The sequence below is a fragment of the Podarcis bocagei genome, assembly GCF_964188305.1.
Source record: "Podarcis bocagei genome assembly, chromosome: 6".
NCBI classification, from domain to species: domain Eukaryota; kingdom Metazoa; phylum Chordata; class Lepidosauria; order Squamata; family Lacertidae; genus Podarcis; species Podarcis bocagei.
In genome coordinates, this window is record NC_138130.1 from 47,842,253 (window position 1) to 47,857,990 (window position 15,738).

A 15,738-nucleotide genomic window follows, 5' to 3' on the forward strand; every position below is an offset into this window, starting at 1 on the left:
GAAATCATTGGTAGGCAATTGCTTGAGCAGAAATGCCTTCTCCTCACACAAGAGACCTTTTCTCTGCTGTAAATTCCCCCTCTAAATTCTTCCTAAATGATATGAAGCCTACTGATGAAGAAAAATAGATTAAATAGGTACTGAGGAAATGGTTTAATTAAATGAAGTGCATATCGTTAGGAGTCTAATTAAGAATATGCAAAGGAGATTATTCACTCATTTTGTACGCATGTTCTCCATCATTGTATAAAACCCATTTCAAACAAAGAAACTGGTGGCTCCTTCAAATGTACCTTTTATGTATTTCATTTCATCCTTCTGGATGAAGCATGGAACTCCCATGATGCATCCTGTTGCCACAAAACATCTCTACCCTGTTTGCAGTGATCTATCTCTAGCAGCACGCAAAATCCGCCAATCTTGTTTACCATTTTTCCAGCAATGTTCTAAGTGATAAGGAACACACATAGGCAGTGTTTACTGGGAAGTAAGGAGCAGCAGCAAGGTGCTGGAGAGCAGAGTTCTCTTTGTGTGTTGTACAGCCTTCCCTTCACCCCCTAAGACAGGCTGCCGGCCTCACATGTGGGATTGATGGAAGCTGGAGTTCAGCAACATCTGGAAGGCCATAGTTTCATCAACCTTCTTTAGGGACTTGGGGGATCTTTCACCTTTCAAAGGATATCTCAGGATGAAATGTTAGAAATTACATTTCACGCCCACCACGTCTGATAGGTTTTTCTCCCTTTAGGTGTTGACTCCACCACAAATCAAGTCAATTTGTCAAGCAATGTTAGAGTCTGGGAAACAGTATGCTCTGAGGAAGAGAAAACCAGTTCCACTCATGTACTCTTACTATGGAACAGAGTACCTTGGTGAGTAGAGACCTTTAAATTAGGTGTATTCCTGCTGATTTTCTAGGAAATTTCCATTGCATTTTAATGGAAGGATCTAAGAGTAAGCCTGAGTAAGTCCCATTGACCTAAATAGGGCTTGATTCAGAGGAGACATGCATAGAATTCCACTGTGAGATATAAAATCTGTGCACCCAAGAAATATAATATACAGAGAATATATATGGACCCAGTCCTTTTCCCCCTAAAAAATGTTTAAGGGTACTCTCATTTTCCTACTCATATTGAAATACTGCCCCTCGATGAGGCCAAACTTAGATTCACAAAATGTTTAGGGGTATGCGTCCCCCCAGAAAAAAGCATTGTATGGACCAAATGCACATCCTTTGTTTTCTCTGTCAAGTGTTCAGATAGATCATCCATAAGAATTATTTTATACTATTTTATACTAGGGAGTCAAAACAACAAACCTGGCTATGAAGTGGCCTACACGAGCAATAGGTAAGGATGAGGCTCGAAAATAGTCAGGTCTAGAAACATTCAACTGGGGGATTTTTGTCTTGAAATATATACTAGGCAATTGATATATATGCATGCAGAAATCTTGTCTTTCGTGGTGAGCCAGAACAGGGTAAATTCTGTTAGGCAAAGCTTTTCACCCTTACCAAAAGAGGGCACCATATCAGCATTCTTGCGAGGACAGGAGTGAAAATGTTGTGCTCTTTTTTAAAATTTGAAGGTTACTCACTGCACGATACTCTGAAGGATACTCCTCCTGTCTGTTGGCAAGCCCTTTGCCTGGAGCTGATCCGTGTCCCTTCCATTCTCTTGTTTAAATCATTTGTCAAATGAGGGAGAGGGTTCACACTGTGCAGTGTCTGACACAAAATGTACCTTTTCTTTTGCAAGAGGTGGCTTGCCTTTGAGTGGAGCTTGAGCCACCCAACAGCAGGTTTCCTCCAAGATGCAAAACCCTGCAAAAATTCAGTGCACCGCTACCTACTTTATTGTAACTATTTCTGTTCTTCACAGGAGCTGCTCACGGCCTTTCATCCATCCTACAGATGCTGCTTTCCTACTATGAATATATTCCACCTGCTGATCAGGAACTAGTATGGCAGAGTGTTGACTTTCTTATGGATCAAGAGCAGAATTGCAACTGGCCTCCAGAACTAGGAGAGATGATTGAACGGGAGAATGAGCTTGTGCACTGGTGTCATGGCGCTCCAGGTTCTTCTCAATGTAGATGCTGTGAAGTAGATGCCAGAAATTAGTCATTAAAACACAATTTCACCCAGTGCTGTTTTGCTGAGAAACAGGCCAAATTGTATCCATTCGTAACATTTGATGTGAGGCTGCCACAATTTTAACATTACGCTCTTAAATATTTTGTATTACTGAAGTGACTAGAAGATCAGACAATGGAGGGAGCTCTCAAAACACATGGAGATTCCTTTGCTACTGCAGCCATTAGAAATCTGAATGCATTGCAGCATAGCTTGTTCATGTGACTATGACAGTTTACTTGCATTGCCAGAATCCAGAGCATCCTTTGAGGGACTTCTTTCAGGTGGAAATTGATGCAGAGAGCATCATGGTCCTTCCGGGACTAAAACCTACTCATGAAGAATCAAACAGGGTCAATCACTTTTGTGATCAGCCCTATTCATTCTTTCACAACATCCCCTCTGTATATAGTAATGCAGGTCAGAATGTATCACGAGCCTGATACACTGCTTAATTGTGCACTGCTGCATGTCTAGTGGACTTGCAGCAATGTAAGCAACACATACATCCTTTAAACACCACCTTCTGCAAAGTGTCTCCCCCCAAGCCTTTTTTATTTATTTTAAAAGCCCACCAGTGATCTTTGCTATCATCTATGCTACCAGCCCCTCCTTATCATCCCACCCTTTCCTGCCCATAATTTAGATTGCAAACAAGCATCTTGGCAGGTGTTTCCCCCGCCCTTAATTGCAGTAGGCAATAGGGAAGGTGTGGAGAACATTTGGCCCTGTGGATTTTGCTGAACTGCAACTCCCATCAGCCACAGCAAGCATGGCCAATGGCCAGGGATGATGGGCATTGTAGTTCAGCATCACTTGGAGGGCTAAAGGTTCCCCACACCTGCAATAGGGAAGCAGGTTAGTGAATCAGAGTACTTTAGTGAAGATAGCTGGGGATTTGATTTAATTTTAATTATGTTCTTACATTTATATTCAGCTTTTATTTTCTCGTGGAATCATGGTTCCCAGGCAGTAACTGGCTAGACCTGCTTAGCTCTTCTCATGCTTTCAGAATACATCTTATCTGTCTATCCATCCTACTATGAATTATATCATTCAGTCATAAAATAAGATACCTGAGTGGGCAGTGGTGGGCTTTTAAAACTGAAAAACAGTTTTCTGTTACCAGTCAGCTAACCTGCACTTCACACCTATAAATATGAAGGAGAGAATACATATGATCTTATGTAGTAATTGTTCCATTATTCATTTCTTCACTGGTACTTACAACATTTCTTTGGTTTGCTATTTTCCTAGGCATTGCATACATGTTTGCAAAAGCATACTTAGTTTCTAAGAAGCCCCAATATCTAGACAGTTGTATCCGCTGTGGAGAACTAACTTGGCAGAAGGGACTACTGAAGAAAGGACCTGGAATATGTCATGGAGTGGCTGGCAGTGCTTACGTGTTCCTGCTCCTATACAGGCTAACTGGAAATTCTAAGTACATCTACAGAGCACAAAGGTTTGTTCTTTAACAGAACCTCTTTGAATATTGGTGTAATCCTTGTTCGGCGCACTCTTTTGTTGTAGGCCATATTGCTTTTTAATGCTCCTTTAAGTTTAAGCCTCTTGGAGATAACAATGTCCCTGTTGTATTCAGACTGATTTCTCAGCAGTGAAGAGAAGAGACCTAAAATACTGTTATGCCTCCCTAAGGACCAAGTTAGATGTACCATTAAAAGCATTTTTCCATTTAATGGGCTTGTGAATTTTTTAAAACATGGAAATAGCTGCTGTAGGGGTCTCCTAGCAGCAGAGGTGGGGAGAGAGTATAAACTCCCCCCTCCCCCGTCCCCGGCTGTAATACTATTTTTTTAATAAAATAAACCTGGACACTGTTATTTTGCATTGACATCAATAGGAGCTTTTCCTCCCAATGCAAATAGCAACATGGGAGGTAGAAGAACATGTTTTTAATTGGGATCACAGCAGAAGACAGTTTGCAGGATCACTTTCTGACACAGTGATATTGCTCCCCCCCACACACACATACATGCACGACAGCTATTTCCATTTTTTAAATAATAAAAAATCATGCAAATAACATGCAATAACAGAGTTTTAATGTCATATGTGGCTTGGCCCTAATACTCCAAGGAGTGAGGAGCAACTGTTTAGTTTCTTTTGAATGAGAGAGCACTAGAGAGTTATGGCATTTCTGTTATATTTTCGTTATTCAAAAATATAAAAGCAGAGCCTACAAATGGAAGCAAACAGGCACTCCTCCAAGTCAGTAGATCCACTTCACTACAGCAGATCCCTCAAAAGTAAGGTTACCAGACCTCCCCGTTTCCCGGGGACAGTCCCTGGATTTACAAATCAGTCCCCATACAAAATCCATTGAAGCTGAAAAGTGTCCCTGGATTCATTGAAAATAATCTGGTAACCTTACTCAAAAGTGACCTTGCACCCCAAAGTACTTCACCTTGGGCCAACTCACAGCTCATTCTCCCTCTCAGCCTCTGTCTCTGTAGTCTCTTCAAAACTGCCAATTCACAGCTCTCTCTGTCTCCTCCTTTTGCCAAAGGTGCTGACTCCTATCAGTTGTCACTTTAAGCAAAACTAAAGTGATAGACCAAATTACTGGTGTCATTCAGAATAGCACAATAGCTCCTCCATGAGGCTTTTGGAGCCCTCTGACTCCAACTGGCTAGGAAGCCAGATAAGCCGGAAGAAACAGAACAAAGGATTGTTATCTACAGCTTCCTGTTTCCGGTGCGCCAGAAACAGCTTCCTGTTTCCGGCGCGCCAGGAATGGAGTCTCCCCCAACACCAAGGGAGACAGACAGACAGAGACAATCAGAAAAAGATGGGGAAATATCATTATCTGCATTCCTCTTCGAATGGAAGAGGAACCAGGCTCTCACCCGCAGTTTGCCTGGTGGTCTGGCATTTGCTTCCCCATGGAATGCGAGGGCAAGCAAAGGCAATGAGTGCATGGAGCACTCTGGCTGCCATGACCCCCCCCATCCTGTTCCTGGAAGCACAGGTTTTCCTGCTAATTGGATTTTAATTGGAGTAAACTACAGACACGTGCCAGAGATGATGAGATTAAAAACAGCGAAAACAACCCAGCTCCAAGGATGTAAAAGGTTTGGACTGAGAGTGGATTTCATTCGGTGAAAGCGACAATGGAGGCAGGGGAGCCCACGGTTTGCTTATTTAAAGCTTTTTTCTACATTTATGATATGGCAATCCTCCCCAGAATGCAAGTTTTATTAACAATATCTGCACAAGTGAGGATGGAAGAAATTAGAATATAATATGGAATTTAGCAAAATTGGAACTATGTGTGTGATGTGAGAGAAAGGAACTGAGAGGGAAGGGGGGGGGGAGAAACGATATGCTTTGAAACTATAGAGCAAAGTCCTCCCTAACCTCCATTATCCACAAAGGAATGTATTTGAGATAATGATAATTGGCCATAAATCAGCACCTGGGAGGAAAGGAGTCTACCAGTTATTTGAATACAGTGGTACCTTGGTTTACGCACTTAATCCGTTCCTGAAGTCCGTTCTTAAACCAAAACCATTCTTAAACCGAGGCATGCTTTCCCTAATGAGGCCTCCTGTCGCCGGTGCCCTTCCACTGTTCAGATTCTGTTCTTAGACCAAGGTAAAATTCTCAAACCAAGACACTATTTCCGGTTTTGTGGAGTTTGTAAACCAAATCATTCTTAAACCGGACTGTTCTTAAACCGAGGTACCACTATACATGTTTTTGGATTAACTATCTGCAGTCTGGATTCAGACCTTTCTTCCTAGGCTGGGAAAATGGTGAAGACGGCTTGTTTATGGAAGTCGAATCACGGGACAAAGTGATGCAGTGACTTTTAGAAACTGTGAGATAACAGCTTCTCCTGGGGCATGATGGGAACCATCAACAGTTGCAGAAATGAACAATACAACACCATATATGGATGGGGAAACATCATGGAAAAAAATTTCACACACAGGAAAGAATAAGGATTATAGCTACAGTTCCTCACTTGAAACTTTACAAATTATCTGTTATACCAACATGAATAGAAATCACAAGGTTGAAGCTGCTATATAAGAGATTATTATATCTGAATGGAATGTGATGGAAATTATCAAAACTTTGGAACGCAGAAGAAATGTAGAAGAATGAACTCATTAACTCTAGCATGCGAGGGGGCCAGTTTAATTAAATTATATAATTTGACACTTGAATAATTGGTATTAATAATTGTATTAACTGGATAAAATTGATATTGTTATAATGAGGCTATTGGAATGACACTGGAAAATTATATATATATATATATATATATATATGTAGGTTTTGGTGTCTTCGGGTGTCTTCCCGTGTAAGAGTTGGGGTGTCTAGGCGACGTTTCGACGAGGTCTCACTCGTCATCTTCAGGCTGGTGCTTTTGGCTTCTTCAAGAAGCCAAAAGCACCAGCCTGAAGATGACGAGTGAGACCTCGTCGAAACGTCGCCTAGACACCCCAACTCTTACACGGGAAGACACCCGAAGACACCAAAACCTACATTCCTGTACCCGTGAAAATCTACGAAAGCAAATATATATATATATATATATGCTTTCGTAGGGATTGCAGGGGGGTGCAGCATCCGGAGGTGCCACTATGGTTTGGCTACTGGATGGTGTCTGTAATTTATCTGTGGAGAGGGTCTGGGTTTGGGTCTGGTGTGGTTGATTGGAGATGGCGTTCTGTGTGCCTCTGGTTCTGGTGTCGGTTTTTGTGGGGAGGGCTAATTTCCAGATGTCTGGCAGGCGGGACGTGTCGTCACGCTTGTTCATGTTGTGAGGGTGTTTCTCTATCTCGATGGCTTCCATGATTATTCTCTTGTGGTGATGTTCCTGCAATCCCTGCAATCCCCCCTGCAATCCCTACACAGATCTGGCTGGCACAGGGCACAAAACCACAGCTCGCCCCTATACACGAAGCCAAGCCAGAGCACAACTAAGTGCAGTACAGCCATCTTCTCAGAAAAACTCTTCACAAGCTCAAGAGGTCAAGACACGAAAGCTTTAGCAACTAATCCACACCTAATGACCCTCCTAAGTGGTACTCAGAATATCACTCAAGAAATCACTCAAGATATCCCTCAAGTAATTAATGAACAAAAGAAGAAAAGGCACACTAACCTGGGAACTTCCTCTCTGCCCAGAACGTTGGAGGCTATACACCACACCCCCTCAACAGTATTTATAGGAACTCAAACACTGAGATCCTGCTCTGTTCTAGTAACAAGAAGCCGAAAGCACCAGCCTGAAGATGACGAGTGAGACCTCGTCGAAACGTCGCCTAGACACCCCAACTCTTACACGGGAAGACACCCGAAGACACCAAAACCTGCATTCCTGTACCCGTGAAAATCTACGAAAGCATATATATATATATATATATATATATATATATATATATATGGATTGTTATCTACATCTTGGCATTTTAAAGTTTCTGAAGTAGTATTTTGTAGTTTGGCTTTGAAAAGTAGCTATGAGTATTAATAATCATATCAAGACATAGGCTTATTTTCACCACAGAAAACCTCCACTCTTATTTCTTGCTATCTCTATGATCAGCCAAGAGCACTTTCTTAATTTCTGCATCAAATTAAGGCAGGAAGGACACATAAGGATGCTTTTGAAGGCTGCACCACAGCTGTGGAAGCTGGGACAGCTTTTAATCCCAAAGAGATTCATCTTTTGAAGGCTTGGTCTTGGATGCATTTCATGATAATTGCAAAAAACAAAAACCCTAAAAACAAATCACACATTTGCTGGTTCATCGTGGGTGGGGATGTGTGTGTTACTTTGCTTTTGCATTATAGAGATATGAGTAGTAAAGGTTTTGGTAGAAACTGCAACCTGAGGTTTTTTCCCGTGGGAACCAAGACACCACTATCCTTAATGGAGTTTTGTGATCCCCCCTCCCGGCCAGATCTATGAAGCTCAAGTTGGGATCCAGAAGGTCACCTAGTCCAACTTCCACATTGCAACACGTGGTCCCCCATCCAATTTGAAACCATACCAAGACGTAGCTTAGCTTTGTAAATGTCCTAGCAGTTATATTGCTGCCATACTCTTTCATTGAAATTAGTGGGTTCTGGCGGGCTGAGGAGTTTGCAGCAATGCAGCAGTGCCAGTGTCCCCTCCATGTGTGAGGTCTGGGGTGGTTTAAAAATGGTCTGGATGCAGCCGACCACACAGCCAGGGAATGAATCTGTCCATAACACATAAGAACACATTTGATTAAATCTGGTTCCAAACTGAGGACAATTTTGAATCCAGCTTGAAATAGCAACATGTTGACGTTACTGTACAGAGTAACTCTCTCTTTTTTGTCTTGGTTTCTTCTTCTCCTTAGGTTTGCTGAATTCTTGTTTACTGAAGAATTTAAGGCTGGATCCCGGGAACTGGAAAGTGTTTACAGTCTGTATGAAGGTTTCTCAGGGACAGTTTGCTTTCTGGTTGACTTGCTACAGCCTAACCAAGCTGAATTCCCCCTCTTCAGTGTCTTTGTGTAAAATGGAACATGTTCCACTGCCGGGACAGGACAAAGGCACTGTTTCAGTTCACTATCAAGGAAAGCGATTTTAGAATATGTCCATTTCTGCATTGCCACTAATGAGATAGCCTTAACGTTGCAGGGTGCGGGGTGGGGAGAGCAGGTCTAACACACAGACACATATGTATTCTGGGGCTTGGGAAGGGAAGCATGTGGTTTATAAATAATAGGTAGCAATTTTATTCAAAGGTTAGAAAAGGGACTGGCATTTTTACAAAACTGAAAAGGAATAAAAATTCAGATGAATTAAGGGAAGTTAAATGAAGTTCACAAAAACTGACAGCGTTCTGTCTTCCACAAGGTAGATTGGTTAAAGGACAAAATGCAAATTTGGATTTCAGAGAAGTGCAAGTGGTGGTGGTGGGGGAATGTGAACAATGCATTATTTAAAAGCACACAAAAAGTATATTTTTATGGTACATTGCCACATTTTTGGGGGGAAGGCAGGCAATGAGAAAAGTAAAACTGTCAAACATCTTTGACATATTCCAGAAATTCATATTAGGACAATGTCTTTATTAGGCCAACCAAAATGCCACAAAAGAGCATGCCGCGTTTTTAGCTCCCCAGAATTCTTCATCAGGTTAGGTGGCAACAACCTGGGATAAAGCCGCCCAGCAAGAGTCTTAAGATGGAGTGTAGGAGGCAGTAGACTTTCAAATAAAGCCCATTTTACGTACCTTGCAGGAATCAAGCTCCATTGTAGCCTCCTGGCAAGGACTAACCCATAATGGCCAAGTGCCCTTAAGAGATGGGGACTCTGCCATTGTTGGCTGGGGATGAAAGGTGCTAGTCCAGCAACATCTGCAGGGCCAGAGGTTCCCCACCTCAATTCTAGGTCACTGTTTCCCAGTGTAGGCAGGTGAAATTGTTGCCTTTGCTTACGTCTTTGGCAACAGGTTTTCTCCCCTCTATAATAAGTCATTCTAACCCTCAGCTATAGTAAAATTGCAAAATCCTGCAACAGAGATGGGTGCTTCTTACTGCACGGGTCCTCATAGGATAAGAAAATAATCTTTGCTGATGAGCTACATTTGGTTTCATAAAATATATTAAACAATATCCCCTTGGATTGAAGCTAAGGCTCCCTGTGGATGATGTTCTGCTCTCAGGATGCTAAGGGAGTGAAGTAGAATTGGTGCAAATTGTGCCCCGCCCCCACCGCCACCATTGGCAGTACACAAATTAAATAATAATAAACAACTATATATTGTACAGTTATTTCAGGAATGTGTAACATCTACCTAAAATTGCAAAAACAGATTGAAACAAGGCAAGATCTTGTAGGAATCCAAGCCTACATGTTTGTTTAGAAGTCCCTTGTGTTCAGTAGGACTCGCTGTCAAGAAAGTGTGTTTAGGATTTCAGCCCAGGTTAAATTCTTAAATGTACTAGGTTGCTTCTCTGTGAAGTTAAATAGAAGTTTAAGTAATATAATGTGTTTTAATTATGCTTTCTTAAAGAATATGGGTTATTAGTCTTTGCCATATATTGTGTGCCTATTTGTGATGTATGTTTCCTGCATCCCGGTGTGTAAATCATCCCCTAAGGCGCTATGGCCATTGTGACTCATGAGGAACAATCTTCAGATCATAGTAAAGCCAGCTATTTTAACTAAATGTAGAATTCTTGAGTAAAAGTATGAAATATTGTACTAGCATTTTTTATTAGAGCTGAGCTATTGTTTTAGTACCAGATATGTACATGTTAGTAAATACCTATTGCTTTTTCTACAGATTTAAAATTTGCTAGGAATACTGTGGTCCTAGCTTTGCTTATAATGTCCTTCCCCCACACTTTGTTTTTAAATGTTACAGATATTCTGTGGGGGCTGGGAAAGCAGCTTCTCCCCCTTGATCTCTCTGCATTTTGATGTTGTGCCATGTAACTTATTTCAGGGAGAAGTGCCACTGTCCGCCTCTTCACATAATATTATTTCAGTACTAGTCTGTGTATGAACTCTTATTCCTCAGCCAAGGCAAACAGCCACCACTATACTATATTATATTCAAATTGTTGACTGGAGGAGAAAATAGAATTTACAGGGAATATGTCCAGTCCAGCAGCTTATCTCCTAAGGCAATCCCACGTGGTCAAGTAAAGGAGGTCCAAGTGCACATTTTAAAAATATAGATGAAGAAGGATGTAAAATCATTTTATGGATTTGTCTTTATTAGAAAGGCTCTTAGGAGATTTACATATTATGCTTCCACTTCTTACTTTCTGAAGTCAGTCATACCTTGGATCTCGAACGCCTTGGCTCCCGAACAAATCGGCTCCCAAATGATCAAAAACCGGAAGTGAGTGTTCCAGTTTTTGAATGTTCTTTTGGAGTCCAACGGGGCTTCTGCAGCTTCTGATTGGCTTCAGGAGCTTCCTGCAGCCAATCAGAAGCCGTGCTTTGGTTTCTGAATGTTTTGGAAGTCAAACGGACTTGTGGAACAGATTGCATTCGACTTCCAAGGTACAACTGTATTGCCCCAGGTGTATTCAGTAGAGTGTGAGCTTCCCACCTCTGTGACATGAATATAGAATGCATACCATAGTCAGGATCTGTTGGGTATACAGAAAATAAAATTTCAGCAAAGAAATACATAAGGCTAACAAATATAATAAGCCCACAATATAATGGGAAGCTAAGCCAACAAATACACAAGGAGCTACACAAAGTCCTGTCTCAGTCTGATATCGCAGCCCTTGACACTGACTTGCTCTTGCAACAATACAATTGGCTAAGTAGCTACCAGCGCGAAGGTAATTTCAAGGCAAGAAACTTACAGTGCAATCCCATGCACATTTCCTCAGGAGCAAGTTCCAGTGAGTTCAGTGGGACTTATTCCCAACCCAAGTTAGTATGCATAGGATCACAGCCTTAAAGCGCAATCCTTAGAGTGTTTTCTCAGAAGCGAATCTCTCAAAGTTTAATGTGTTTAAGATCACGGCCTTAGAAAATAACCAAAAAAAGTCTTATACTGCTGAGAGAAAAGCATACATACTGCAAAGCCATAAGCCAGCAATACTCAGGGCCCATGAAACAATACAGTATTTTTAGGGATGTGGCTAGGCGTATTCCAACAAAACAGCACAAATCTTGTTTCATCATACAACTATTTATTCCCCATATACTGCACTTAAAGAGTTGAATTGCCTTGAATATCAACTTCAATTATAGCAGGATTTTATCATAATTTGTGTGTACTGATGAATAATTTCTGTTCATACAGACTTTGCTAGTAGTCCCTCGTGCTATCAATTTGTATATATACTTAAGTGCATATTTTCAGTGAATAATATTGTGATAAAAAAATATTCTTGTGTTTACAAACTGTAGATAACATAGCTATGTTATTTGAAGAGAGCTGTTATTATACTTCTGGATGAAGTTTATCAAAGTTATTATTGCTTTTAGGTCTCTGTGCATGCTCCTCACATTATGGCATGTTTTGAAAATTGTAGTTTTCACATGTTAACCCTGATAGTAATTGGTTATCAGTTAAGTTTAACTAAAGCAATATGGTATAGCAGACCATGATATTTAATATTTATTTTACAAAGCAGAGTGCTGCTTGCTGATCAAAAATATTTATAATGTAGTAAGGTTATATAGTGATAGACCAAAAATATTTTCTATACAATATTTGTATAATATATACAGTGGGGATAATATTCTTAAATCCCTCTGTTACATGTAGAAAGAAACTAATCTCAACCATTACATTTTGTGTTAATCCTTGTTGCCATTTCCCTGATGGAGGGAAAAGAATACAGTGATAGTGGGCTTGAGCCTCTATTTGGGGCTATTTTTGGCAGGAGCTCAGAAATACAAACAAAGACTTCCACAAAATCACTTAGGTCTCATCTGCACTACACATAGTGGTTAAGAGCGGTAGACTCGTAATCTGGTGAACCGGGTTCACATCCCTGCTCCTCCACATGCAGCTGCTGGGTGACCTTGGGCTAGTCACACTTCTCTGAAGTCTCTCAGCCTCACTCACCTCACAGTGTTTGTTGTGGGGGAAGAAGGGAAAGGAGATTGTTAGCCGCTTTGAGACTCCTTAGGGTAGGATATCAAATCCATCCTCTTCTTCTTCTACAGCAGTATCATACCACTTTAAACCATCACGGTTTTCCCCAAACTACAGTTCCCAGGATTCTTTAGGGGAAAGCCATGACAGTGAAAGTGGTATAATGCTGTTTTAAATATGTAGTGCAGAGGGGGTCTTCAATCCTAAAAGGTGATGTGTCAGGGAACACTTACTTGGAATTAAGCACATCACTGTGAAGATGAAGATGATTACATTTATACAGCTTCCTATCAATGAATATTCCCTGACTAGAGAAAACCATGCCACATCTAATGCATTGCCTTTGAAGATGATTTTGTCACTTGTTTGTTTTAGAGCGCCCATCATCCAAATAGGATGACAAGGGGTTCATAATACAACAATAAAAGAACAGAATAACTTAAGAATAACCACTGGATACAAAAAAATACTAAAGTAACTAAAATCAGAGGATTGCAGCTCCCCACATGCGTACTGCAGACCACAGAACCAGCGCACACAATGACCCTGACCATACCTCAGTATCAACCCAAAGCCTGGGTGAATAAGTAGTGACTTCAGTTAGTGACAAAATAAGGGTGATCGATGCACCTGTAGAGGGAAGGAATTCAATAAACAGACGTCGCAGCATTATCACTATAAATGTTGGCATTGACTGAAGTAGATTCAAGCTCAAAATGTTAGTAAAGACCAGAGGTCTGCTCGCAAATGTCCATTAACAAGTTCATGTGCTGGCAAAGCCACAAGCTGGTGGCAATGCACATGAGGTAGTCTTAAAGTAATGTGTATATCTGAGAACCAGCAAAGAGCAAGAAGAAATGTTTTCATGTTGCTGATATGTACCCTTTATTAGTTACCTCTGTCCATTTCTTTCAGCAGATGGTAGTCATTTCATTAGTATTGAAAACCCTCTGCTTTGATACCTGCTCAGTGTCATATATCGTCTCTTTACCAAACAAACTTGATTTATTCTTGTAGAATCGCACCTTAAATAAAAGTCCATGCCATGTTTTAAACACTGTGATATTTCAAAGCGTGTCTCTTGTACTCGTTTTGTATTGTACACTGGAGGGATAGTTAAAATAGGGTTGTTGTTTTTTAGCTTTTAAAAGCAGTGATCAGAATATTGGCTTAGCAATGAGAGAAGAACTCCATGTATCCATGCTATTTATATTTAACCTATGTGATATTTTGCCTTAATTCAAATAAAGTATAACTGTATTGTGGCTATTTTGTATTTATTGGAACAACGGGCCAGTACAGATACAATGCTAAACTGTGGTTTGGGAGAGGGATGGGGGCACCTCTCTCCCTTCTGATGTTGTTGGACTCCAACTCTCATCAGCTCCAGCCAGCAAGGTCAGAGAAGAGGGATGGTGAGATTTGTATAACACCAGCTGCTCCAGGGAATGAATTTTTAGACACTTTGGAAGCCACAGTGACCTGCCTGCAAGCCACTTTGTGGATAAAGTAATCCACCAACAGCGTGAGGCAGGCAGAAATGCTGTCAGCAGGGTGTCATGCAGTGATATTTTTCGTAGAACAGTTGGGACCAGAGGCACCAGCTTGCGAAGGTGATGTGGGGTGGGGGGGTGATGTCCTATGTGTGAGCATTGCACCTCCCTCCCTAAGCTGGGCAGAAGCTTCCCAGGCTTTGGGAAGGAAGCGCCAGGCCTTAATGCTTTAATACTCTTAATTTACCAGGAACATTTAAGGGACTAGCCTACCTATTTCCCCCTAGTCCACTGACCATATGCCACTGGTGACAATGGGGCATGCATACCTGTGCAGCTTACAGCTTCATACACTTCAAACAATTCTCAGAGTGGAAGGAAATGGATTTCCAGTGACACTGATGGGTGATGATATCCAGACATCCCTTGTGCAATGGACTCCTGCTTGCACAAATGGGTCTTCTGCTTCTCCCAGAACCTGCTGTACCCCCTAAAATCTCTTCCAGGGGGTTGGGACTCCTCCAGAGCAGATTGAGAGCTTGGGGAGCTTGCAGGGGGAGGTGAAGTAGGAGAGTCCTGCTGTTTCCACTCTGGAACAATGTTGAATCTCACCCAAGGTAGGTGCTTGTGGAATGTCAACTACATTTCTCTTTTTCTTTACAAAAAATGTTTTTAAAAATCAGCTGTTCTATACCTAAAAAACAAAAGCTGTCTTTTGTGGTTTGAGTGTTTGCTTTTCTTTTGTAAGTCTGTATGTGTGGTTGAACTATTTGTTCTGGCGTGGGAGGTGATTATATACAGGGATCCTGATTGGTGTCATTTCTTTGTATTAAAAAGTCTAAACGATTACCTTTGGCTTACCTTTGTACTACAGCTTGAGCTGTCAGGCCACTATAAGAAGGTAATTCCTTGGCACAGAAAGCTCCACCCAAATGCTGGCCATAAAGTTCAAATACAAGCTGTGAGGAAGGTGGTAGTTGTTCAAATATGTAAATAGGACCAGGGCGTGAGCAAGCCTTCTGTAATGCAGAACAAGGAAACAGTGGAGAGTCATGTCCACTAAAAACACCTTGTTGAAATGTTCAGTGAACAATTCCAAGCCTTAGCATTTATTAGGGATTAAGTCCTATTGAACTCAGAGGGACTTACCTTTGTGCTCTGTAATAGACTGCATATTTAAGATATGTACACAGGAGCCTTGTGGAATCAGACCAATGAACCATTTAGCCCAGCTCCCTGTTCTCAAGAGTGGCCTACCAGATGCTTCACTTTTATCTTGCCTTTCCTCAAATTGGCACAGTATGCATGGACCTCACCCCACCCACTTTATCCCCACGCCAGCCATGTGGGGCCAAGCCTGAGAGACTGTCCAGTGTGCCTCATACCTGGGCAGATACCTGAACCTGGATCCTCTCCTGGTAAGTGGTGTTGCCAGCTTGTTTTCTGGCGAGGCTCATCTAGTGTTTAAAAAATACACCAGGTGGAGTCTCTTATCTCTGGGAAAATACAGGCAATGG

At 41.4% G+C, this 15,738-nt stretch overlaps 1 protein-coding gene and 1 long non-coding RNA gene across 3 annotated transcripts in view; one reads left to right on the plus strand and one right to left on the minus strand.

Annotated features, from left to right (window-relative positions):
- LANCL3 (LanC like family member 3) overlaps nt 1-13,993 on the plus strand; it is a 30,212-nt gene extending 16,219 nt beyond the window's left edge. Inside the window, exons 2-5 of one of the 2 annotated variants that reach the window (XM_081197803.1) lie at nt 749-872; nt 1,884-2,093; nt 3,395-3,602; nt 8,503-13,993. In XM_081197803.1, coding sequence (XP_081053929.1) covers nt 749-872; nt 1,884-2,093; nt 3,395-3,602; nt 8,503-8,662 — 702 coding nt within the window. In that variant the 3' untranslated portion in view covers nt 8,663-13,993. The remainder of the gene's footprint in view (nt 1-748; nt 873-1,883; nt 2,094-3,394; nt 3,603-8,502) is intronic. The other variant, XM_081197804.1, reaches the window with a different exon arrangement.
- On the minus strand, nt 1,978-15,411 carry LOC308589042. The gene is made up of 3 exons (XR_014009056.1): nt 15,066-15,411; nt 4,566-4,655; nt 1,978-2,100 (listed from the first exon to the last, which is right to left on the minus strand). It is a non-coding gene; the product is annotated as an uncharacterized lncRNA (long non-coding RNA).
- Between the last annotated feature and the right edge of the window lie 327 nt (nt 15,412-15,738).